Below are 27,860 nucleotides of genomic sequence, written 5' to 3' on the forward strand. Positions count from 1 at the left end.
GACAAACCCAAAGAAGTTCCCGACTGACAAACTGCGAGGCCACGAGGGACAGTCAGCCACTCATATGTTGCTCTGAAGAGAAAGAAGCTTGGTAGTTGTAAGTTCACACTTTACGTTACTTTAATTTTTAAAAATAGTTGTTTTACTTGTTTGTTTTTTTAAAGCCCACCCGCTGACACGTTGCAAAAATATATATTAATAATTACTTTGCATTCATTCAGAAGCACATACACAAACGACGAGTTTGTACATGAATGTAGACTCAAACTGAAGCATGTATAGACTGTTTTAACTTTGCTACAAATGCCTTGTAGTGTTAAATTGAAAACCAGTGGAGGATTTTGTTATTATTGTTGTTGTTGTTTGGCTTTATTTTGCCCTTTATTTGGCATTCAGTTCAGACAGACAGGAAAAATGGGGTTTCGGATCAGGGAGTTGAACAGTTACCACTGGCTTTACTGTAACTATTGAACATTGCTTTTATTTTTGTGAGCACTTTAAATACTACATGTCAGTTTCTCAAAAACACAAACAATAACCATAATGCATCTATTTGTATCCTGCAAAGAATATTTATGTCCCCACAGACATTTTGGACAGTTTGGAGTTTATAGCTTTTGATGTATTTTATCTTTAAAACCGTATTACTAAAGGTAGTTTGAAACCAAAACACATTCATATTTTCACACGAACCCACACCGACACTGCACATTGATTTCCCCTATCCCTGCTGGCCATCACCCTGTGCCGTGTACAGTATGTCTTTTATTTGCGTTTTCATCCTCTGCCATGCTCTGCCCTCGCTGTTTGGGATTACGATCAAATTTTGTTCATGTGCCGAATCCCTTCAGGCAGATCGTCCCTTGCAGGGAATTATATGCTGATGAATGAAGGAAAAACAGTCCGATGCCACAAGGACTCATGACGTTAATAGTGACCCTGTTATGGCAGCTGTCCGAGGATGGAAGTTGCATTTAAAAATATTTGACTAGGAAATCCATTTTATCAGTCAGTACTGATAACAACTGATGTAATGAGTTGCAAGTTATGAGTCAGTAATAATATTCAATTCGACTGTCTGACAATGTTAACGAATGCACTGAAAATGAAAGTAGAATAAAGTGTGATTTCTTTTTGATTACCAAAACGATGATGATGAACCATATATATACCATTCAACTAATTATTCTGACTTTGACAAAGAAGCAAAAGGCAACTCTGTTGGAAGAAGCAAATCAATTTCTATGAAAGGTGATTAATGATTTCATTGTAGGATCTCAGACAGGCCACTATGATGCCCTGATTGGATATTTTTTTTTTTTACTCTTAACATCAAGGGCAGAGGATACAACGCCAGATTTGAACATTTCCAAACTTAAAGAAAATCCTATTTATGAACTGGATACAAGAAGTGACACAGTTTCACACCTTGACCACAGCTGCAGGTGTTCGATAACGTTACACAGAGAGAAAACAACCCCGAAAAAGAGAAAACAAAGAGAATATTACGTGAGGATTTACAGCTTTTCTGGGTTAATGAGGGCTACAGACACCAAAATGCCAAAACAGGATAATGTGTGTGAAATGTTATGGTAAGAGTGTCAGCCGCCTAATGAAAGGAGAGCTGCTCTGACCTCCTGATGCTCAACTCACTGACACTGTGTAGAAAAATTGAGGTACTCCTTTATATAGAGTACATTCTTAAGTAGGGCTGAGATGGTCATTTACAAGCTGGAATTGTTGATAGGAAAAGGAAATGCTTGAAGAGACAAATGATGATTCTTTCTGACAGCAAGATCATAACTCAGTTCTGATAAGGGGTGTGTTTGAGATTTGCAAACCTCTCTGTGATCCATGAATTTGTTTGGGTGCATATTCAAGCTCGCTTTACTTTGAGAGACAAATCAATGAAGCATTTTAAGCTGCTTTAGGAAAGATGGGAGAATCGCTGGGGTGGGGAGGAGGGCTGACTCTTCTGTCACGCTTCTGTTACACGTTTTAAAAAGTGAAAATAAAGTTCATCCATTAATGAAGTGTCATTAATAACTAAAAGGGTTTATGTCGTAATCATATTTAAACCTTAATATGTTAATTTGGCATACTTTTTTTTTTTTTACAACGCCACCAAGTGGCACATTAGAAGTGCCAGAAACCGCAGTTTTGATAAAAGGTGTCCCATTTACCTATCACGCAGACACTCTTTTTTATTTTCTTTCCCGGAGATCCACATATATTTTTGCTTCTTAAAACTCACATAATTGTCCAGATAGCTACCGATAAACACGCCCATTCTCTGATTAAATATTTGGACTTCATTTTTTTGTTGTACAATCAGAAAAGTCTCACAAGGGAGGGCTGATATTAAATCTAAAACTGTGTCAGCAGAAAGCTCTAAGTGTAAAAGATCCTCCCCTTCTGTCTGAAAAGAAATGTAGACCAACAAATACATGTCCTCCTCTTTATTTGACCCCTTCCTTCCGAATGCTTTTTGTGCAGCCCCATTACGAACATTACCAGAAAGACCATGAGACTGAATTTGATTTGTTCTGCCATTTCTGTCATTTGAACTTTAAATCTGAGTTTTGAACTTGTCTGCACCTCATCATGTCCTATAGTAATCGTACAGTTGCTTGCTTGCTTCATGAACATGTAAAATGTCACGAACTGAAAGTGCATCAACAACTGAAAGTGCATCAACTACTGAAAGTGCATCAACTACTGAAAGAGGTATTATGACTGTATTGAATAAAATATTGTCAAAGAGAGGGATTCGGAAATAACCTTCACCTCGCACGTCTCTGTAAGCATGTGGTATACACCAGCTCCTGTTTCTCTATATGCGTTTCTGCCTCCCTAATACTAACAACTCTTCCAAGTAGCTCGCTCCTGCAGGTGTCAGAGGGAGGCAGAGCAGCAGAGCCATCAGAGAGAAATATGGGCTGTAAGCCGGAGCTGTAGCACCATTACCGCCAGCGTCTTACTGCTGCTTTCATCTGTTAGCTCTATCTCAATGGTCATCTGGGGAACCTGGCGGCCACGCTGCCATCAAATTGGAGCAGGGCAGGAGGAGGAAACAAAGACCATTATACAAAATGTGCGTGCGCGTGTGTGCGTGCGTGCGTGTGTTGGGCATGAGCGTGGCACCGCGAGTGAGGAATGTAGTTCTGTGCAACTGCCAGAGCGTGTTTCTGCGTATGTGAGTGCATTAGAGAGGGCGAGAGAGAGAGAGAGGGAGAGCGGCAGCAGCATAACAAATCAAAAGCCCTGGTTTGTCCATAAGAAGCCGTGTGGCTGGAGGCTACAAGGGGAAGCTAACGCAACGCTTTGTCTGCACTGCCCCTCTCTGTCCAGTGGCAAGTCGTTTCATTGAACAACAGCACTGCAGCTGATACAGTACAGGTTTCCCTGACAGCTCCATTCAGTCGAGCGCAGGATGAAGTAAAGTTATTTATGTCTTTGTGTGTTCGGGTAAGCGCACGTGTGGACCGGTATACGTGCACAGAATCGGTTTGTCCGGGTACACTGGTGTCATCGGTGGTAGCAGGTGTGTCTTTGTGTGTGCCAGGCTCATCTTGACAAGAGAAAACTAAATAATCAAGACATTTACATGTAAAAATGTACTTATTTAGAGATCTATAACTCTCAATTAGTCGGTGTTAATTGGGGTTTGTTGCTGCTGGACTTTCTCCTCCAGCTGCATGTTCCTTCGGAAGTGAACTACGCTGACCGTTCGCCAGGTTGTGCAGCTAAAGTTCAATGAAAATGACCTTTGACCCCAAATATCCTGACCAACAAATGTCTAAAGGGATTTGGTGGGAGGTGGAAATGAAGGTAGCAACTGGGACTTGATTAAAAATTGCCAAGCATGGCAGACGATATTTTGTAGAATGCTGCTCTTCGTTTTGGGCATTACCTTCTCTAAACTTGTTTTTCTTCAAAGTCCAGTTCTCAACATGTATTCCTTCTGCGGCTGCTCGCTTTTGTCTGGCAGCCACATAAGCCGAGGTTGAAAGAACTAGTAACAGAAAAACAGGACCATTTCTTGTCGTTCCCTTTACATGTATTGCAGAGTGAGCATTTTGAAAGTCATTGTTGCATACCATAACCGAGCTTTATGCTCACATTCTTGTGTGGTGATAGTGTTGTGTGATCCGGTTGATAGCAGTGATGAGTCCTTCCTTTGCAAAAAAAAAAAAAACTGTACATGTACATACATTAACATTTACAACAACTTTAAACACATTTTGTTTAATTCCAATTATTCAATGTGTAAAACTGAACTGTTATATAGAGTCTCTCCTACTGTAAGTGATGCAGACATGTGTGTGTGTACATCATACGTGTCACATCAATACTTGCAGTGGTGAGCTGAAGAAAAAGCACATAAAGAAGAATTATGGCTCTAACTCCTGGTGTTTCTGTCTCTGAGGGAGCACCTACGTTAGAGACCTTTTAGTTCTGACACATACCTCACTGCCTTTAAAGTTGAGGGGAAAAGATATTGTGTTTCTGACGTATGACTTCTAGCACTAACACTCCTGAGCAAAAGATGACAAAGATAATGATGGCCGCTGCAGCTGCTCGGCACCCACATGCTCGTCTGAAACCAAGTGTGTGCAGACACGGGTGTAGCTGGTGGGGAAAAAAATAAATAAATCACATGATGTTTCATTTGCAATGTAATGCATGCAGGGGCTGTCTTCTATATGAGGCCCTGGAGGGTTAATTCATATTTATATCATTTAGATGTGATTGATTTGCCACTACAGCAGTCTGAGATCGTCTCTGCAGTGCCCAGAGAGCTGTTGGTTTTATGAATAGATCTGGTATGCATTTGTCAATAATATGGATCTGAACATTTCCACTTTAATGGCCCAGAGATGGGTTAAGGAATGTGTGTGTGTACACCTTGCATGTGTCTATGTGAGGAGGTTAGGAATGTGGAAAGAAAGAAGGTGTAAAGAAGGTGTCCTCGTGGAAGAAAGTGTAAATATGTATTTAGTACTTCTATATTTATTGTTAGGTTGCTCTTCGGCATAAAAATGAAGGTGTTTGTCATGAAGGATTTGGAAGAAAACACATTCAGAGAAGAGCTTATTAGATCAACAGCTGTATGCTGTATTCACTAGTCTTGTACATCCTAGTGAAGGTATATAGAAAACAAGTTATCTTTTAAATATAGAGGATAGACTCACAAGCTCAATATTTGCTGCTTTAGTGCTCTTGGAAAGTTGACCAATTAGTTAAGTGATTGTGTAGCCAGAACTATGCTGCCATAGAAAAATATGACCAGAATAAGTTTTGCAAATTACATTTTCTGCAGCGAAGTAGTTGGTTTTCTGTTTTGCCTGTTGCAAACAATGAAAACTTCTCTGAAAAATTGAGAGGAACATAAGTTGAGAAGAAACTAAAAAAGCAGAACGGCAACCCTTTACTTTAAGACGTGTGCATAAGACTAACATGACCCCATCATATCCGTGACATAACACCTGTCATGAACACAGAAGAGTCCGTATGAATGTTTATGACTGTTGTCTTTAACTGTCATTCAGTCAACTATTTAATTTTAATGCAAGAATGCATCACGTAAATGAACGAAATACTAAATATAAATACCCGCGCAAACACCCTTGCTGAACGCTCAAATACCTTGTAACAGCCAAGCATCAAAGCAACCACAGAATAACAACCGAATGGATCCCGAGAAACCAACCAACGACTGAAAAGGATAAAGCAACATCTTAGCAGCTACACAGCAACCATCTATAAGGTCCGAGCTTAACTTGATGCCATCAACCGTGAGCAACACTCCAAAAGAAAAAAAACACCATGTTTCAAAACAATTTAGGCTTCGGTAGTTGTACATTCATATTATTTAATAAATTAGATATTCACATGAAGTGTTTTCTACCAAAAAAATAACAGAGATAAATGTTTTATGGTTTGTATCTAAGAAAACAAGTTTGGATGCACATGCGAGAAGCTGTTGCTCACGTTAAACATCTGTTCGTCTACTTGGCCAACGTCAGCCTTTAAATTCACCTTCCTCTATTTACCTCACTGCCAATCTTCCCAATTTGTCCAAAATAGTCGAAATGCCTTAAAATGTTATATAAAGTTGCAATAAGTTGAGCTGTTTCTTTCAAAGGCAGAAATCTGTGCCTACAACTGATATTCATACAAAGATCAATGACGAGGAAGAAAATATATTAAAAAAAAAACAGAAACAGTAATTACAGATTGTGCTGCAACAAGGCCGATTCATTTTTATCAGATATCACCTGTTACTGCAAGTTGTGCTGTTACATGTCTGAATAAATGGTCTTTCTTTCTTTCTTTCTTTCTTTCTTTCTTTCTTTCTTTCTTTCTTTCTTTCTTTCTTTCTTTCTTTCTTTCTTTCTTTCTTTCTTTTCTTCCTTCCTGAAACCTACAGCACTGTAAGAAATCAAGTATTGCAGCTTCATGACTAAAGTTCCTTTCTTTACTTTTCCCTTGCTCCCCTACATCCCTCCTCCCCTTTCCTTTCTTTGATTCTTATTTTTTTCCAGCCCTCTTTTTTTTTTTTTTTTTTTTTTTTTTTTTCCCGTTGTCTTGATAAATGTTACATCAAGCATAAATGTTTTAGTGCCACATGCAATTTTGATGGGGGCGCCACCATTCTCGTGTCTTTTTAGAATATAGTATGTTGGCCTAATTGTGCCATGCGCAGTTTATCCTTCTGCTTTCTTTGCACATCGGTGGTTATTTCATCTGTGAAAGTGATTTCGGCATTATGTGCCTGTCCTCTGAATGTCTAATACCTCCATCAACATCATTACTGCCTTGTTGATCAGTCAGTGATGCTGCAAGGGATTGTCGTAGCAGACACTACAAACGACATCCCTGCATATTCTGAGTGAAAAACAACGCGTGAAAAGCAAAATAAAAAAGCCATGTGATATTTTGGACTGTTTGACGCTCTTGCTGAATGAACCAAGTAACAGCAATATCCATGTCATCTATCACCATGTTCTCTTCTTTGATTCTCACCTTGATTCTCATCTTTGTCTTGGCTTTTATACGCTGTCAAATGTGAGTGTTAAAAAAAAAATAGATATAAGGAATACAGTTTGCATTTTTTTTTTTCTATTCCATTTTCAAGCACCGAGTTGAAGCAAATGATGTTAATATAAGATATTCAGTTTTAACGTGTCAGCATGAATGACTTCATCCCAAATTTACACTCAGAAACCCTGACATTAAGACGTAAATAAAGTGAAACATCTCTAAACAATCTTCGGATTTTGCATTCTCCTCTAATCTTTGTCGCTGTCTGCGTACACACACACGTACACACCCAAACATGTACACGCATGCACACACACACACAGGTGTCGCTTTCTAGTGCGATGAATCTGCAGATGCAGCCTCACCGCATTTGGCGTGCAGCGGCTGACGTCAGGAGGAGAGCGGAGTGAGAGGAGTTGAAATAGGGCAGAGCAGGAGCGGAGCGCTGAGAGGAAAACCAGCCGGAGGAGCCGGAGGATGGCAAACCGCCGCTGAGAGTTGGGACGCGCTACTCCGTCGCTACTGACACAGCTGCAGCTGATAGACCAGCCCGCAATTAATCTGAACCTTTTGAAACGCTGCCGAGACGGGAGTGGAACTAAAAGAGCGCAGTTTGGACGAGTCGCTGCGAGGAAATCTGTGTCATATTGCACGCATTTCCTTTCATTTCTTTCTTCTTTGCCCCGGAATACCACAGGTAAGGTGGAAGCTGTCTTCACTAAGCCGGGATAGGGGCTCAAAGGTTGCTTAAAGACGTAGCTCATTATTATTTTTTTAATTTTATTTATTAATTTTTTTTACAAGTTTGGATGTTTTGGGTGTATGGCGCTGCGTTATCCGCACTGTTTGCACGAGGAGCGCGAGTGAAGAGAAACTGTAAAGAGGTTGGCAGTGGTGTGCTTTAATTTTGAATTAGTTTCAGCTGAGGAGAAATGCATCAATAATAGAGGAATGGCTCCAGAATTTACAGGCTGGGAAATGTGCGCGAGGTGCAGCCTCCTAGCGCAGGGCGATGTCAATGACAATCTGTGACAGTGTTTACTACACTGCTTGCTGTGTCGCCCTTCTTTGCCTGGCACAAAAAAAAAAAAAAAAAAGGGGGTGTGCATAATCATTCAATATGACCAGATGCCAGCTTAGTAAGCTCATATAACCGTGCGGCGGCTCTACCTGCTCGAAAACAACAGGGGCAGTGTTTGATAAATGGCTCCAGTAGGACTCCTCTGCCCGGATGCGCCAGGTTTGCTGAAACAGCAGAGGGGCTGAAATGATAACACCGTAAGACACGCACATCCCTCGCCGGGCTCCCTGGCATGGATTCCTGGTCCCAACACCCCTTCCACATCCCACTCCTCCTCACCCGGTACGCTTTCCGTCAGCCAATTTCTTTGGCAGGACGCTGGCAAGACTTCGTCTTTTAACGATCAGTATTTTACCAGGCTCATCCACACCTGTCATCTACTCACCAGCATGCAGAAACTCTTAAGTGTGAAAGGGGAGAAAATCCCCTAAACAATATGAGATTTTCTTGTTTGATTGTGGCAAATGAGCTGCTTCAGCGCGCTCTCATGGGAAAATCCTATCAGTGTCACCAGAGAGCTGGCACAGCGGCAGCAAAGCCTCCGTGACGGCCAGCGGAGTGAGAAATGAGGATTGGTCGGCGCGCACGCCACCGTGATATAGCATATATTGCGCCGGAGCTCTCCATGGTGCTGAAAACGCTCCAGCCTATTTGCTCCTCTACTCCACTCCTTTGCCTTCCCCCTTGCGCTCCGTTCTCTTTCTGGTTTTGTTGGATCCCCTCTCTACCTGTAACCAGATAAGGCGCGAACATCCAGCAACAGAATTATGGCCATTCATCACTGTTCTATGTATAAAAACCCGGTCTAAAATCCAAGCCTTTCAGCTTTTAGCATGCCCAACAACCCATACAACTCTCAACTGAGGCACAAAGTCTCACGAATGAACACATAACATGCATACAAGTGTACAGCAAACACACGTGCAAGCACATGCAGAGATCTGGATCAATACATTGCCCTGGAATGAGAATATTAATGTCAGCGGTTCTCAGCTGGATCTGTTTGCACCGGAGGCTCGTAATTTACAGTAACATCCAACCTTTGGACTAACACCTAGTTATTCTTTGCAGGGAAAGAATAAACAAGCAAACATGTGAGAATGTATGCATGCTGAGTCAGTAAAGACTCGGTAAAGCTGTGAAAGAAAATAACACCATCAAAAAAGGCGAGACAACTGGGATACTGTAGGGGGACACCATGTCCTGAATCCCGTCAGCGCAGTTCTGCAGCTCACCCTGGGGTCGGGTTGAGAAATAATGATGTAGCCTCGACTAGTGACTCAGTCGGGCTTATTTTAGTTTGCAATCTGGTGTGTAACTTATTAGCTGTCTCACAGAGAGCCATTACAGCACCGCGTCCAGCAGATTATGGCTGGTTGTTGCGCTTCGGAGACAGCCTAATAGTGGGATGACTCACACACTTACTAGCTGACACTGAGGATACACTGCTGTATCCACTCACATATGCACACAATATAAACATCTTCACTGTAACATTCCAGTCGTTAGAGGTGAACTAAGCTTGTGGAGTTTCTCTCCTGGTAACCACCGAAACCCTGCAAAACCAGAACCAGCTTAAAGCAGCACATGTGCATGAACGTGCGTGTGCACCATGTCATGCAAATTAATCAGATAAAAGAATAATTTCAAGGGTGACAATGGAGGTCTAATCTGCTGTTGTGTAATGAGAGCTTTCACACGGTTCCACAGGTTTAGCAGGATATGCTAGTCCGAGTCTAGCGGGCTATTTATCCACGTCTCCAGACTGCATTTAAATATATCATCATAAGCATGTAATTGACTTTTCGAGTGACTTTGTCAAAATATAAGCTGAAGTAAAGCTTTCCTTCCCAAATAAACTGGTAAACAGTGTCAACACTGCTGTTGTTTTGTTAAGTTCACAGGGGACAATTGGATTTGGAGTTGTTATGTTGCTTGCTGTGCCAACGCCTGATCATTGATGGCTTGTCCATTAAATAAACCGAACACAGAGCGGAAAATAATATGTGCACATAAAAAAAGGTAAGCTTACCTCCATGTTTGGTTTGAAATCAATCTAATAATATGATAGATGTGATGCATTATTGATCCTAGCAGAGGAGCGCTCCAACAGGGCAGCAGGTTGGAGTTCAGTATCTTGCTCCAGGACATTTCAGCTGGGTGCATTCTTGCCGATACGAGAGGCTGAACACTTCGTTGTTTGACTTCCCTGCTGCTCATCTTTAAAAATACTGAAAAAGAGTAGCTCCTATGCTGTGGTTTTCTAACTGTAAATTACTGTTTTAAAGTTGTTTTGAATTTTCGTCTTCAGATTATTGTTAAACGTTTTGCAAAACTAAGTCCAGCAGATAGATGAAATATTAAAGATGTTGTTTTTTTGTTTTGTTTTCGTTTGGCTGCAGGACAGAGAAGAACTGTGATGGTTCCAGCTAATGTTTCTGTACAGTCTTTTCTTAGCAAGGCAGAAAATCAAAAATCAAAATGTTCCTCTTATCAAAAATCTTCAGTGGGGAGATTTCTTTTAAGAAACCATATTTGAAATTTCCCCAAGGATTTTTTTTTTTTATAACTACTGACAGATATTTGAAGGTTCAGTCAAAGTATATAATGTTGTTGATGTTTTTCTTTTGGTAATTGTGCGTTTTCAAGGTTCTTTTATGTGTTTGTTTTGTTGCCATGCACTGAGTTTATCCTTTTTTTCATTAAGGTAGACCCTACAGGTTTTAAACAATCCACACATAAAAAGCCCTGAATGACAATTCTATGTACGATTTAATTAGAATAAATTACAGTTTTCATATCAATTATAATTCCCCGCTCGTGAAGAGTTTAAATGTTTGGCACCACAACGCTTCAACCCCATACCGAGCTCATCTAATCGGGAGCAGGATTTATTTCCACTCAACAAAGCTATCCCCTCAGGTAAACTGTACCCACTGCCTTTCCTCCCTTTTTTACGCCTCGTGACCTTGCTTTCCAAATTACACAAAGAAATATAATGAGCCAGACTCCAAAACAAAGGTAAAAATGCGTTACAAATGGTGAGTCACACTGTTATGGGCTGGCTCGTTCACCAGAACACTCACATTCTGATCGGGCTGACAAGATTAGTTTTAAATTGAACTGATGAAACTCTTTCCTGTGGGTTTAATGGGAGGCACAGTGACAACTCACACGCACTCGTATCCAGAGAAATATAACTCTGATTAAAACGAGGCCCATGACAATGGGAAGCACTTAATATGAATGACGCTGAAACTGAGGTGGGCTCCTAACTTGCTCCATTAGGCCCTGTACATTTTTATTCCGCGGACGCATTACAAATGCCCATCGGCTCACCTGATATGTCCCTCCGTACTCCCTGTAGAGTGCCGGACCGCAAAATGTGGGCAACACGGTTCACTTGAAATTCCGATCACTAATGTTGAACTTCGAGAAATGACCTTTACTGCTGCATCCCATGTGAACACAGCAGCTGAGCTCGGAGTATCAGCAGCACAGCTCTGAGCAAATAGTGCCCACTGCCTTGCCCTGCCTGAACGGGGGAAACTGACGAAAGAGTCAGAGGAGAGGGAGAAATAACGTAGAGGGGTTACGGAAAGGTCACCTGGTATATCTGTGTTCTGCAGTGAATTTAGTCAGCCATCTGCCTGTCCCTTTCATGCAGTTATTTCATTGCCCCCCTGTTTAGAATCGCCAGCAGTTATTTTGCTTAAATTGTTTTGTCATATCACATTTGGATGAGTGGTTTGATTCAAGGCTGTTTTGAAATGTTGCTTCGCTCAATAATCCTGTTCTCTAACAACATTCTGCATGTCTGAGGTTAAGCGGCAATTATTATTGTTCTAATTAGTTTCTAATGTAATAAAAAGGTTCGAGACAATGATTAAGAATGAAAATAGTCTGATTTGACTGACCTATAGGATCTCATGTAAAACATTAGCAGCTGTCAGTTTTTTTGTCAGAATGAACTTTATTTAAAGAATGAATCTAATCTAATCTTTAGTCATATCTAATGAAGGTTTACATGACTAACACATTGGGGAGACCACTATAAATCTAAGTGGGATCCCTGTTTGACTTTATTTACCACTTTCTCACCTTAAACGATCAGATGCTTAGCAAACTTAAGCAATCGGTACTGTTATCAGTGATCGCCGTGAACAAATGAAACCACTCTTTCTACACTAGTTTTGGTAGAAAACCCTGATAGTACAAGACATCAAGATTAAGACCTGACCTTGATCTTTCAGAGCCAACTGAGTCAAGGTTTTCAGAAGATCTTAACAACGATCTTTCAAGTAAAGGTTTTCGAGGCAGGGTTTAAAGGTTCCTTTTGTTTGGACTAATTTGAGTCTATGCTTTGCAAATATCTTTGCTGTTATTTCAAACTAAAACAATTGGATTTCTGAACTGATCTGAAGCTTTGGAACTGCGATGAGGCATGCGGGGCAAACATACGGTCAACAAAGTCCATAAAGTTACTGAGAATCTGAATGTTTGTGGAGAAATGCTTAAACTTTGGATTTTTTTGGAGGTTAAATTTCAATTACTTATACCATGCTTTCTTGTAGCCTGTGTACATGTAAGGACACTGACAAAAGAGATTTGACAATGGCGTATGGAGGTGTATTGATGTTTCACAATGTGATTAGAGAGGAATCCTTTGCTTCTCCACATTCATTGATTTCTAGCTGCTGCCGCCATGCACGAGGCTTGAAATGACAGCACATAGCTATTTGTGGGTTCTAGTCAGCGATGATAATATGAAAAAACCACAAAGTGCCTCTTAGGAGCCATTTGTGCTTTCAAATGTGTCTTTGCTTTCCTTCTAATGCAGTCCTTCATGTTGTTTGTTAACATTTTGGTGCTGCTATATAATTAACAAATGCAGTCCTGTTAGCCGAACAGACCACTGTGTCGTGACACTGCAGATCCTCCTGATATCCGTTTGCCTCCTACAGCCATGTCATACAGCCTGAGGGGATTTATGGATTTAACAAGTCACTCTTTGTCTGTGTGTGTCTCAGACACACCTGTCAAGCAGAATGTGGGCTTTAACACCCAAGGGCTGCCGATTTGGTCACGGAAACCTGTCAGAGAAAAAGCCAAAAGTCAATATCAGAGAAGCAAAGTGGGACAGGAAGAGAATAGAGTATGACACAGAAGCAGGAGTCGCTATTCTTTCCCTTTCTCTCACCGGTCTCAGGATGGGGTCTTATTACAACCTAACAGCCTGAAGCTTTGTCTCTTCTACGCAGACAGAAAGTGGCAAAGAGAGAGTTTCAGACAATAATTAATTTGGAGGCAAAGCAGGAGAAGCCCGGCTGATAAGAATATCTGGTGCTAAAGCCCCACAACCTGCATTGTATTTTTTCTAAGGTTTTTCTGAGGCCTTATTTTTTTTTTCCGGAGAGACCGCCGCATTATTTTTCCCTCTAAGGGTATTTCAGCACAATCTGAAAAAGCACATGTGTAGTTGTTTCTCTGCAAAATGAATGCATTAACTTTTCTATCACCGCTGCCATATGTTTTTGTCACATGTTTTAATTGCTTTAATGACGTCCTTATTGTTGCTCGCATTATTTGGTCTGCTGTTGGCTGTTTTCTAGCCTTTGTGTGTGCCTTCCTCTGGTTTATGCCTGGTGTTAGAGTTTTATTATGTTTTTTGTCCTCAACAAAATGCTACATTTTTACACTTCTCTCCATTGTTATGATTTTGACCCTTTTTTTACCCATTTCCAATCAAGCAGACTTCTACTCTTGTGAGAATATTGCACTGATGTTACTTTGTGCACAAAATCAGTGGCTGTAAATAATCCCAAAACAAATGCACTGAAAACCTCTGTTTTAGTTACATTTGCAAAAGACTAGATTCTCCAGATGTTTCAGCAAGTGACAGAGCTATTTAAAAAAATAAAAGTCTATAACTGCGCACATGAGGGAGGTCACACAGTACTAATTATTGCATTAAGTCTTTCATGCAATTTGTTTACAATATACATGTGTCACCACTCTTATCCTCCAACGTCTGTAGCCAGTCACATTGGATATGGATATGAATGAACGCCCTGTTCATTCATATCGGTGATGAATGTCAATTCTGCTGCTTGAAAAAGATAGACTTGTCATAGTAAATGTTTGCCAACAATCAGAGACAGAGCAACATTAGCACTCTTATGGGGATGTGTTTCTGGTCACCTGTTGAATGTAAGTTCAATGCCACTACTTTTTTAGCTTAGGTTTTGGTCTACACCAAGTCTGCCAAGTATCTGTATTTTCAGGTATTGAATTAGCCACTATGTTAACTAGGTGGTTGCTAACTTTCTCTATAAGTGATTTGATGCTAGACAGGTGTTGCAAATAAGGGGTATTAAAGCTTTATGTGCTGACTGTTGCGAGAAAAAAAAAGAGGTCGATGAAAGCAAAATACAGCAAAGTTTAGCCTGTAAAACCAAAATATTGATCTGAAAGATGCGAAAGCACTCGATAGAGCTGAGGGAAACTGCAGTTAGTTGAAAATTCACTTTAGGTCCCCCACTACGAAGGACTCCTTTCATATTACGCATAGTCACTTGATATTTTGCTAATATAAAACAAAATATTGCAACTTTAAAGAGCTGAAAAGAGGAAAAACTCTGTATAGACCTCTAAAATTTAAATTAGATAAATTCAGAGTTAGCTGTGAGGTAAAAAAAAACTGTGAGCCAAATTTGAAGGTGAACAGAAGGATTGCTGAAATAAGTTAAATCTTACCAGATGGATAAAGGCTAAAAAAAAAAATCTCCAATTATTCACTTTCTTGTCATTTTTAATTTGATCATTTCTTTCTTAATTAGTTCCTACTTCTGTATCAGAGTTCAATCTTTTTGGCCGGGTCCATCCCAGCAAACCCGAATGTCTGTCGCTGAATTACTGTGTGTGTGTGACTGAGTGATGAAGTTGCTCCATTTGTCAGCCAAACGCCTCGTGACAGAGTTTTCAAATTCAAAGCCCTGTAGCGTGTCACACATGGTCCGGCCATATACTGGGCTCTGACTTGCGAGTTGTCTGGATCCCGGGCTAATAAGGCCTGTCAGCTTTAAACTGGTGTGCTGACAACCCCCCATCTCCTTTCCGAGGGGCAGTGCTTATAAGTCTTTTACATTACAGTGAATGGCAGCTCATAACCTTATCTTTCCAGCTACGGTGCTGTATAAATCCTTTTTGGAAAACACCACTGCGGAGCATCCTGACATTTATCACATTTCTCGTCAAAAAAAAAATAAATAAAATAAAGGGGATAAAAAAGCCTTTAAGGATGTGTATCCTGTTCACATGGAGTGTGTGAAAGATAACTAGGGTTAGAACGTGTGATCCTGATGCATGGCTGGCTGACAGATTGACACCCCTGGTCTCTTCAGTGTCTCCTGTAACCACACAGGAACACGAATAAAATGTAGACGAGTGAGTCGTGAAAACATTTTGGGCAAAGGCGATTCTCTTGGTGGCTCTATTTCATGCTACATAGACATCTGTCTGAAGAAGGGGTTGTTTGAAACCTGAGTGCAGGCAGACAGGCCGGCAGATGCAGGATGATAGCAGAGATTTCACTGAAGAGGCGGCACTCAGAGTAACAGCGTGTAGAGAGGTTATTTCCAAAATGGGGGATGCACCATTTGGGAAAAAATATGACACCTACTTTTGCGAAATGATTGACGGAACATTTTTTGTCACCCTCTCCTTTTAAAGGGTTTGCAGGTTAACCAATCCGACACGAAACATAACTCTTTTCATTTATTAGAAATATATTATAAAATGTATAAATTAAATCTGTGTGCACCTTTGCAGCAAAATCCAATGCAGTGCTTCATAAGCAAACGATTTTACTTCAAGGTGGCGAACTTCAAACCTCACAGTTTCAGCATGTGCTGTTTAGCATTTGCAGATGTTACTTTTTCCGTCCCTCCCACCCTCCTTTGTAATCTTTTTAAACACTCAGCAACTTGCAGGGAGGAAGCATGCTGAGTGGGGAATGATTGTCGTACTGGAACTGCGTGCATCATTTGTAACAGTGACAGCCAGCCTACCTGGAGTGGTGCAGAGCTGGGACAGAGAGCAGGAACTGGAGCTCAGCCTGATCACTTGAATTTGTCTCACAGCTCAGCTCGAGGCTATTTCCCTGCTGCTGTTACAGAGAGCTACAGAGAGGCTGCATGGCTGCAGTCAGTGTTCATTTACATGCGAGAATTTGGCTGTAGACTTGAGAAACAAGCCTTTTTTAGTCAGCCTAATTAAGTCCAATTTTAGAGGGGGTAATATTGATTCGATGTGAATTAGACTGTACTCAGTAAATAATTTGATCTTACAACTGTTAGCCAAATTAACTGACAACATATGCGTTCTAACTTCCTGCTTTGCTCCCATCATATTTACAACAGCTGCTAGAGGGTTTTGCCCCTTTAACATAAACATATGTTGGTTATGTTATGTCATGGTTTTAGAGAGGCCAGTGTTATTGTAGAATGATGCAGATCAGTTGTCATGGACACACTGATTATTATTATTATTATTATGTCAGGGATGTATCATAGTCTGTTATCATGTATCTATTATATATCTTAACACCTCCTGTGGGCTGGTGTTTCTGTAGGTTTATATTTCTACATTCTACATCGCAGCTGCTGTACATGACTGAACAATAAAGCCATTGTTATAATTATTGTCTGCTGTAAGGTTCTATTGCTTTTGTCAATACAGATTTTCTACAGTCTTTGTTGTAACAATCATACAATATATTGAGTCAATATATATAGAGCCAGAATTGACTTTATTGGACAAGTATTATGTGATATTGCCAAAACAGCACACTATGAAGACTACTGTATATATATTGCATGCTTTACTAACTTGAACTGGCCACTTTGTTAGGTCAAATCCCACCTACGTTCCTGTCTACAGATTAGGATCAATTTCATCAAAAATGTTTGGGATGTACAACCTGCAAATAACATGTAAAGCTGTAAACAAGAAAATGTTTTCCACCAAAAAAAAAAGAAAAGAAACATTAGTCAGCGCCACAGCATTATACAACGTACATGATATTGCCAACACCTATCACCATTAGCTGCAGCCTGACAGTTTGTGCGTGCTGCCAGGAGCGGAGCCAGATGTTTTTGGTCGTTTCTTGCACTGAGAGCGAAAAAGAGCTTTTGTGTTATATGTTTATAAGACTCAGAAATAATCGCATCATCATGCAAGTTCCATTTTACCACAAAAGAGAGACTTACTCCCACCGGCTCAACATCGAGATTAGTTCTAATTTAGTCTAATCTAATGTATGATAATCAAATTAATAGACATAATCTTTCCACGTTGTTAAAAGTATTTTCCTGGGTGTTTTTCACTTTGAGAAAATTGCTGGATGATGAAGTTCTCTGGGTCATATAATTATGCCAAATGTAACACTGCACAATCTCTATCATTTTGAACTTTTTACTTTAGTAACTTTTTTAAAGTTACATCATTTCACATATGACTGATAGTGCATGATGACAAACTTGTTAAGGAACATGTTCATGAACACTCTTTCTATTTTTACCTGAGAGTGTTTTGAGATTGATAATTTGGATTTAGACACTGAAAACAAAGTCCTCATTAACTATATTGAATGGTATTGAAATACTATTCTGTTATGATTAACTTTAATTCTCTCATTCCATGCAAAGTCACCACTAATCTCATATTGACTTCATCAGACAATATTTTTTATACGGTCATTCATGCATTCACTAAGAAAGTATTTGCAGCTATTCAAAATTAAGAAGCATGTGAAAATTAATAACAATCTAGCAAAGAAGCAGCTCCGTGCTCTCGATGTGCCTCAAAGGCTCATGAACTGTTTCTTCTAAATGCCCTCATTTCAAAATGTGACAGTAGGCAGATTAGTCTTTCCTGTACTTTAGCACTGTATATTACAGCCATTTAGCTTAGCATTTCCTTCAGTGTATTACAGCAGTAATAGAAGAAGAGTTTCACTCCCTGACCTGCATCGCAAACAGCCTCCAGAATCACAAAATCAAGTTCAGTAACCACACTTTTCATTTATTTTCCACGATAGAACCACTGATAAAAAGCCTGAACAATTTAAGCATAGCGTCATATTTTTCCAATAGAATACTCAAGTCATCATATGTATCCTGAGACAGTTATTGGTTGCTGTGATCATTCTTCAAAGTGATTTTTTTTTCTTTTTTTTTTTCAAAAAACACCTCCTATGCAAGACAGTACAACATCTCTCCACAATTAATAGTTCTCGATGAATCCTTTGCTTGTGCAAAAATGCCTTCTATTACTGTCGGGGATGGCTAGGTCATTCCTTCTTCTCTTCTATTCTCTCACCCCTTTTAAATTTCTCGCCTTTATTGTTAAATCCACTTTTACAAGCCTGTGATTCAACTAATGCCTGCTGGTCGGGTTCAATATTTTAAAAAGCCTTCAAACCAATTTCTCTGAAACTCACAAGGTTAAAAAAAATGAGTATGAAATTTCCTGCAAGTAGGCAACTGAAAAAGGAGGCAGGCCAGCTGTAGGCAGCTCCACGGGATGCTTCTGGCCCCTAACAAGGCATTTGTGTCGTGAAAATTGGAAGCTGTGAAGAGAAAAAACATGAAAAAAAAACCGAGGGATGGAGTAGAGAAGGTAGCCGGGATGTGAGCAGATGCATTTAACTTTCAGGACATTGAGTCTGTTTGTATTGCAAGTGCCTCAAAGAACAAGTCTGATCAGAGCAAATCTGCCAAAGGCTGCACTGTTTTTTTTAACGAATCTGTCTCTTCAAGCTTTTTAATATTCTGGTCAAATAATGACTTCCTCATAGACTTTCTTCCTCCTGATGAATTTCAAAATGGACCATTCAGTACACACAACCAGGGCTCTGTTTGTGTGTGTGCTCGAGTACTCATGCAGGAATGTGCATAGCTGTGTGTGTGTGTGTGTGTGTGTGTGTGTGTGTGTGCCAATGCCAGGGGGCGAGGCAGCACATTAAGACAGTGACTGGCAGATCTCATTTGGTGTTTAATTTCACAAGGGTGAGCGCTCATCTATGAGAGCCCATTAGCCCGCGGCTAGCTATCTGAATAATGTCGGTGGTTCCTTCAAGTGATGTTTACACTGACGGGACTTATGTGATGCTGCCGTTTTTGTGCGGTTAGGAAGTAACTACGTGTATTTACTCAACTGTCACAGTAGAAACAGTGCATGGGACCAAAAAAAAAAATAACTCAAGGCTTTTGCTTTTTTTGGATGTTTCAAGCACATTTCACAGTCTGTCGACCTCACTTAACTCCATGCATTGAAAAATGCAATGAAATATACAATGTATTGTTGTACAGTCAAATAAATACATTGTAATATTCTGATCTGCTGAGAGGGGCAATTCCTCTTGCATGTTACCACATAACAATTATGTGCATTTACTTTAAGCTGCACTAATCAGTATTTTTATACTGTTGATCGATAAAATGACTACATAAAATGGGAAAGGTGTTATTAAAAGTACCACCTGACTCGTTTGTTTTTGCAGATCATTTTAATCCATTTTTAAAATTTTTTTTTTATCAGTTCGTTAGTTTTCTGGCTCACAACTCCCCTTTCATGAAGCTCATTCACAGCAGCAAAAAAATGCTCCCAAAATATCTCTGTACAAGATCTGCTCAGTACCAAACTAAAAACAGACCAAACTGACGACTTGCTGATGAATCAACACATCCTCGTACTCATACTAAAGCAACACAACAGGTCGATTTCCACTGACTCCCAAAAACGACATATACAGGCGTTTTAAGCGCACTCCATCGAACCAACAAGCCCTCACACCTAAATAATGCCATTGAAAATTGGACCATTGGAGAGTACCAGCGACAGGCATACTGGACCTTTGTCACTCTTTCAACTCCGTCACCTGACTTCCTACATCACTCCAGTCATTATTATTGTGACCACTAGAATTTGCAATAAATATAAATATAGACAAGTTTTACATCCTTCCACAATCTACCGGTGTTGTTGTTTTCGATGTGAGGACCGGTTTGTTGTGAAGCATTTAGCATGACGTGTCAGTGGTCTCTAGAGCGGAGATGAGAACTTACTATATTTATCAGATTTCTGTAAACGTGACTCCAAATGAATGTTGTGAACTTTGCTCCGTATTCTCTGCATGTGTAAGGAGTCAACCATATCAATTTCATCATTTCCTGACATGAAAATATGTCAAGTGTTGTGTTCACAGCTTAATCTGCCGCTTCCAAATGGCCAAAAGAAGGTGTAAAATGAATACAAGATACGCATACTTTTTCTAATTGCAAAATTAGCTTAAAGTGAAACAGCCAGCAGGACCAGGGTATAACAGGGCAAGGTGAATCACTACTCTTTTGTAATATTCAATATTCAAGTGAAGAGCTGCTGCAGACACTTAACACCATAAACAGCTGGACTGTTTGAGATGCAGCATGTGTTTTCATGCCCTTGTCGCGGTTCGACTGCAAACTTTATGGCCCCCTAAGGTAAATTTGTTTTCAGGCTGGTTCTGCAGTAAAACACACAATAAAGTCACATTATAAAGTATAAGACCACAATAAAAACAATAAACATATTACCTGGAAGTACAATAACACACATGACAAAGTGCCGTGTCACACAGTAAAACCATACAGACTGATCAGCTGATGAGACCCGTGGAGAAGTCAATGCTTTGATGGAGTCCCATAAAAAAAAATCTCATCAGGGGAGTGTAGCCACTACAGGGTGTGTGTGTGTGTGTGTGTGTGTGTGTGGGGGGGGGGGGGGGGGGCGCACAATAACAGAAACACCAGTGCAACACAACGATCCCAGTAGAAAAACCCTGCAATACATACTACTATTGTACGATCATTAGCAGATCAGTAAAAGTCTTTATAAAGCGGAGTATTACATTTTTTTGTGACTGTGTCAGAGAGTGTACTGTGATATAATGTGCGTGTGTTCTTGCTGTACTGAATTACATTTTAACGTATTTCAGTATTTACTCTGTCTGTACATTATTTAGTGATCAGTTAAGAATAATAGCTCTCTGTTCTATTCACTTATTCTATTCACTGAGATTTGGCCCACCAAAAGCAGCAGCATCTAAAACACATTTTAATGTTTAAATTATTAAAATGCCTTTTTGGCATTTTTATATTATTTACAAAAGAGAGAAACGGCGAGAAATCTTCAGGAGCATCTACATCAGATACTTTTTACTCTTCAGCTCTGAACACAACAGTACATTCACGATGCTTGTGTATTTTTTCTTGAATATTTGTGTCTGTTTGTTTGTGTGTGTGTGTGTGTGTGTGTGTGTGTGTGTCTGTGTGTGTGTGTGTGTGTGTATGTGTGCGTGCGTACGCGCGCGTGTCGCAGCGGCAAAATTGATCAGCCGAGTTTGTTGCTCCCGTGCTACTCCACCATTTGCGACTTCAGAGGGTGGTCTCTTTGTGTACATCAAAAGATTTCCGTTGTCCTTTGTAATACAGATAATTATCCTCATCAGTATGGGCTTTGATGTTTACATAGCTACATTATGCTGTGTTCTCGTGCGTGTGCGTGCGTGGCGAGTTTACGTGAGTGCATGGAACTTGTTCCACTTGGTCTGTGAGCACACATTAACATAATTTCATGTATTTGTCTCAGCATGTATCAAACTGATTAAAATCCAGCTTTCTGTAAACAAAATATTGTAAGTAGAGTAATATGACCAAATATAAGCTACAGATGCAATTAAATGAGAAAAGACTGTACGTTTTTGCTTTACGATTTTAGCCTATCTCTTTTCCTGCGTAGACATCCTCTCTTGACACGTCATGTCTGAAAATAGCAACCGATAACAATCTGATTTGCAAAAATTGACTCTCTTCTGTCTCACTTTTCCTACAATTGATTTTGAAGACTGTTATGATCGTAATGACACATACTCGTACCCATATAAGGAATTTACGACATGACTTCAGCTCATGTCTTTTTCTCCTCTGTGAAGAACAAAATGATGTGCTCTCAAGTAAATAAAGTCATCTAAAAGCATTGGCATGCAAATGGGATTATGGCAGATTAAAATCAAACATAAAGTGAGAAGATTTGCAGTTAAAGTTATATAATAATAAACATCAGCGCAATTTTGACCCGGATAATCTAATCATGTTGATAACAGAACGTGTAAAGAAGGTTATGTGTCACTTTCAGACAAGTATGACTATTACGAGAACTCTGAAATACGGTTTTGGGAAACTGAAGTTTGTGCTACAGAGTCAGTCTAAGGACTTTGTGTTTGTATTTTTCCACTCAGATAAACACTCATGGGCAGCCTGGGTGTTTGGGCTGTGGCTGTGGCTGTGGCCGCTCTGCTGGGAACGTCAGGGTGCTGGCTGGCTGAAGGGCACAAGAACAGCAGGGGAGGCAGCGTGGATACAGCCAGCGTGTCACGTACCTCCTCGCAGGAGCAACACTCCATGGTAAATATCCCGTGCAACCCACACGCACGCACACCACACCACACCACACCACACTATTGCTACTACTACTATTACTACCTCCCTCTGAGGTCATCACCTTCACTCTCTATTAAGCTACAGAAACACTTACAGTGATATACAGTACATCAATGACAATCAATTTGATTTATTAACCATAAATCAAATCAAGGCAGCAAATAATAATTGGATCAAAAAGTACTCTCACAAAACACAGTTTTAGTCCATTTTAACACCGATTAACTCCTATGAAACTGTGCACTCCCGGCTTTACATCTTCTGTGCTGTGATTTTCATAGGTTTGATGTACCAATTTTAAACTGTACGTAATACCAAGAACATAAACACATGTTAAAGTCATCATTGGCTATACATCATTTATTCTGTCAACAGAATAAAGCTTTTTTTTTTATAGTGTAACATCCAAATCACAATGTCATCAAAATCTCTACAAATTAAACATTTGAAGTCTCTATAAAATGTCCTTTTATTGAGTCAACATATAAACCAATTAGATGTTAGATCAGGTGATCACCATTATGCCCTGAGCTCTGCAGTCGTGGGAGAACACATCAAACTGTTATTTTCCACGGTTGCCTGCAAATATCTCTGCATGTGTGCAGCATGTGAATGAATATTCAGTGTGCCTGGGAGAAAGTCAATGGCAAAAAAAACCCTGCTAGACCTGCGCTAACCTAAAGGGTGATCAATTCCTTTCAGCCTTTTTTTTTTTTATATACTTGTAGGCTAAGGACTTAATCCAGTTAAATAGATTTATTTATTCAACCATTTTTTAAATTTGTATAGGCCTATTTATTTAATTTTGTAAAGCCAAAACTGCCATTAACTGAACATGATATAGTGTATTCTTCCCATTCAGAGTTTACGTGTTCAAAATACTGTTCCTGTTTCTATTTCATGCATTTGGCATTGAATATTTCTGAATAACAATCTGCAATGATGCGATGAGAAACATTGAAGTTTCAAGTACGACTTTGCTAATGGCAATTGGAAATTGGAAATAGAATGAATTTACTACAACAGGGAACGGTCTTGTCATTCATTCACAGGGCTACAACATAAATGAAGAAAATGTCATCCCTGCAAGTGGCATTAGACTGCTATGCAGGCTACTACATTTATGTGACAATTACTTCTCCTTTGGAAATGCAAATTATACCCAATACACACAGGGGCAATTTTGGGGATCGTATTATGACATGACAAAAATAGATCGTAACCCATCTCACAGCTAGTGTCTTGAACCTGCACTTCGGTTCATTTGATCAAACGGCGATCTTAAAATAAGTTTTCTGCAGCAACAGCTTGGTTTTCCTGGATGGAAATGTCATTCTCCTTCCTCCTCTCCACCTCTTCTTGTGTGTGTGTCTCTCTAATTACACACACGGAGAAACCTATAATGTCCACGTTTTAAGAAAAAGTCAGTGATAAATTAACTGCATGATTGAAAAATAAGCTGAAGTCAACAGTCAATAATTACAAGCATTTGTTAGATATACATCTACGAGAGAATTTCAGGCTTCAGCTGCGAGTCGAGTAGAAACAGACGCGGCGCTGGCGAGAATCAGGCAGTAGCAGCAGGCGTATGGAGAATGGAGAGGCAGGGTTTTGTGCTCAGGGCACTTGTCAGAATTAACAGATGGATAGTTGCTTGAAGTTAAAGAGCGTAGTCACTTGTGGTATTTAACAAGAATAACCAGTTGTGTCTTGAGTTGTCGATAGTCAATCTGATTGCCATTCAGTACAAGCCTGGCTTCAACAGTCAGCTTAATGAAAGTACAGTGGTAGATGAATGCACACCTGAGCGTGTGTGCTGTGCATCTAACGTTCTACTCTCCACCCTGCTCTGTTTAATTTGCTCCCTATTGTACTTTTTTATAATGGTTACAACTAACAACAAGTAAATAGCCTTAGATCTGCCTTCTGTTTTCTGTCTGGGCTTCATTTTTAAACCCAACTATTGTTTGTTCATCTATTTGCAACACTTTTGAGATAATCGCTGATGGGCAAGTTCTGAGTGAGTTCGCCTGGTTGCATCTATAACAATAGCATACAAATAATTATGGGTCAAACAGAGGAGAAAACAAAAAGACGAGCCCTGTGAGCAAAGCAGGGATCAGCCTGCTGGCAAGAATCAAATCTTTGACTAATGTTCTCAGCACAACAGAAACATAAAGCCCGAACAGGTTGTCAAAAAAAAAATTACAAACAGACAGACAGATGCATGCCACACAGCCCTGTGGTTGTCCTAATTCTGTGTAAAGTGAAGCATGCACACCCCCCGGTCTGTTCTAAGTCTCACTCAATTTGGGGTCTGCCAAGTTGGCAGTCTGCAGTGGAATGCCATTTTGCCCCGGTGGTTCTGTCCCCTGAAAGCCCTTGATCCAAAAAAAATAACGAATTCTCAGGCATTTCACCATCCGTCTATCTGGCCAGAAGAGGAAAAGCTGTCAACTGGTGCCAGAATTTAAAGTCAACCCTTGGGTGAATCATGTGAATCCATGAATTCACATTATGCAGGATGCATTCTCAAAGCCTTTAGGAGTAAATAAGTAGTGCCAGACTTTTTTTCTACTCACATCCACCCTAATCAATATAAAACATGTAAACAGAAAAAAAAAAAAAAAAGTCTCTTCGAGGTTTGACAGGACCAAAAAAAAGATAAAGTGAGAAATTAAGCAACAAAAGTCCAGATGAAAGCTTTCAGAATTTTGACTTATGGTCAATTTCATGGATGCTTGCCAAACAAAGAGCAGGCAAAGATGCATTGGGGTTGTAGCAACTTTAGCATAGCTTCAGAGATGTAAAGATGCTATGATACATGTGAACTGGAACATTAACAGAAAACGTAGGTCATACCCATAGACTGTACATAAAAATGGATGGAGCTTCCAGGTCTGAAAAATTAGACTGATGTGAAAGTACCTTAAACTGCAATACTACATAGTACCACTAGTTGTTGGCTCCATAGCCTCCCATTCAACTTGTCTCATGAATTACGAAGTCAATAAATGTTATTTAGTTATTTCGGTTTTGCTAGTAAAAGTCCCTCCTCCCTCCTGAAAATAAGACCAGTCTTGTTCTTGGATTCGTGAGTTGCAGTACATTGAAAGACAACACTGATGAGCATGTAGGATTATTATAGGCCACATATTTGACAGTATAACTTGGTTTGCGAGTAGCCTCTATATGAAGAGCAGAGTGGGTAAGTGATTTTATAGTAACCACTGAGAAAGACTGAATTGTGCTCATTGGATTACAGGTTTAGGAGTAAGAGAGTTATGGATTGAATGAATTGGGACAAAGTGCAGGAACAATGAAAAGAGTGAAAGTAGCTTTCGCCCCATGATGGCAGATTCTTTGGCATTTTAATTTTCAGTCTTGAGGCGATCCCCTCTGCATTTACATTTTGATTATGACTCAAACCCATAAAGCTTTACTTTTTGATTTCGTTGCAGTCCCCACAGGGTTTGTTCACAATTTTTCTAGCAGTCTCTTGATAATTTGCACTCAAAGCTGAAGAAAACCTTTCAGGCAGACAGATCATATGCAATGGTTACCATTATATGAAGCAATAATACTCCTCTCTACTATAATTATAGTGGTAGGGGAAACTGGCTTAGCTCAGCGCAACCATCTGCTACACTGCGATGGAATAATCAAAGTGTGGAGAATCCGTCATTTTGTATGTGCCTAGCTTCTGTAAGGAGGAATTTTTTCTATTTTGATTCAAGATATTGTACTTGTGGTGTGTACCAATGAGACCAAAGTATACAAGTTAGGTAGCAATAATTGTGGCCACAAAAAGTCATTCTTGTGCACTGAAATGCTTTGAGTGTGATTTTGAGCCGTCGTAAAATCCACATTAACAAAACAAAAACAAAAAAAGCGCGGAATCTATATATAGGAAACAAAACATATTTTTTCTTACCTCTGGATACCACCATGCATGGGTCGTCACATCATGTCTGCGATGTTGTTGTGTCTTGTCCTCTGCGATGCTTCGTACCCCATCGCAGCTGTGCAGCTTCACGCAACTTCTGTCAAAATAGACAAGGACAATATTTTTAGTAGGGCAGAGCTGAAAGCCATTTCTGGAACTCTGTGGCATGTCTAGTGAAATCACAAGCATAATCTCAATTGGCCATGATCAACCCTGGCATCGCTGCCAGAAGGCAACGCAGCCAGTCCCGATGGAATTCAGCCTTCAGGTCACGTGATAGTATCTGAGCCATCTCCACGACAACTCCAATTCAGTTCAGTTGATTTTATATAGCACAAAATTACAACATAAGTCATCCCAGGGCACTTAAAATTGTAAAGTCCTTAGAAGTAAACTCCTGCAATACTATAAAGAGGAACCCAACAATTCAACAATTACCACACAAGCTAATGTCAGACTTTGTGTCAGCTTCAGAGGTCATCCATCAAATCTATGACATGCCACACAACTCTTTTTTATCTTCATCAGATTGTTTGTAGTCTCTTTGTATACAATCTGCAACAGTAAACAACCTCACAATGAAGCAAATGCCATTATTGCAAAAAAAAAAAATATGCAATATAAATTGTGCATGTATCAATTTATCACACCTTACACTCAAACATTGCGTCAGGTTTTATAACATTTTCCCTCACTGTTATTGATCTTGCAAAAAGTCCAGAATTCAAACATATTATAAACAGTGTACTGTAGTAGACAGAAATAATAACCGGACATGTATGCAGGGTAAAAATGATAAACATACGGTAAGCTTTGATGCAACAACCAGCCAGATAAATAAAACTGCAAAGTATAGTCTTCTTGAAAAGTTGTATAGTTCTTATTAAACCAATAACTACATTTGCTCATCTGTTACATTTAATCCACAATAGCTGAATTTTCAGCGATGAGTTATTGTTATTGGTTTGGAGGTTATTTATGTGGGTGCCCGACAGTAACAAATCGATTCCTCCTATTCCAGTGTGCTTTCTGTAAGGAGGTGATTAGCACGTTAATTAACAAGTGCTATATATGGTGGCATATAAAAAAAATGTAAAACTTAGTGAAGCCGTTGTTTATGACTGTTTGTAGAGGCGAGGGACACATTTGAATAAATGAAAATGTTTATAGAACCGATCTTGCCAGTGAATATCACTGGGACATGAAACTATTCTGGCTAATGATGCAGAGAAATGCAGAGAATTTG

General features: G+C 39.8%; 1 protein-coding gene across 1 annotated transcript in view; it reads left to right on the forward strand.

Annotated features, from left to right (window-relative positions):
• The first annotated feature begins 7,468 nt into the window (after positions 1–7,468).
• The window catches only part of fstl4 (follistatin-like 4), a 196,128-nt gene continuing 175,736 nt past the window's right edge, over positions 7,469–27,860 (forward strand). The window contains exons 1-2 of the mRNA XM_069174883.1: positions 7,469–7,744; positions 22,467–22,632. Coding sequence (XP_069030984.1) covers positions 22,477–22,632 — 156 coding nt within the window. The 5' untranslated portion in view covers positions 7,469–7,744; positions 22,467–22,476. The remainder of the gene's footprint in view (positions 7,745–22,466; positions 22,633–27,860) is intronic.

Source organism: Embiotoca jacksoni, unplaced genomic scaffold (genome assembly GCF_022577435.1).
Source record: "Embiotoca jacksoni isolate LCO1_2020_lvr unplaced genomic scaffold, fEmbJac1.0.p SCAF_62, whole genome shotgun sequence".
In the NCBI taxonomy this organism is placed as follows: domain Eukaryota; kingdom Metazoa; phylum Chordata; class Actinopteri; family Embiotocidae; genus Embiotoca; species Embiotoca jacksoni.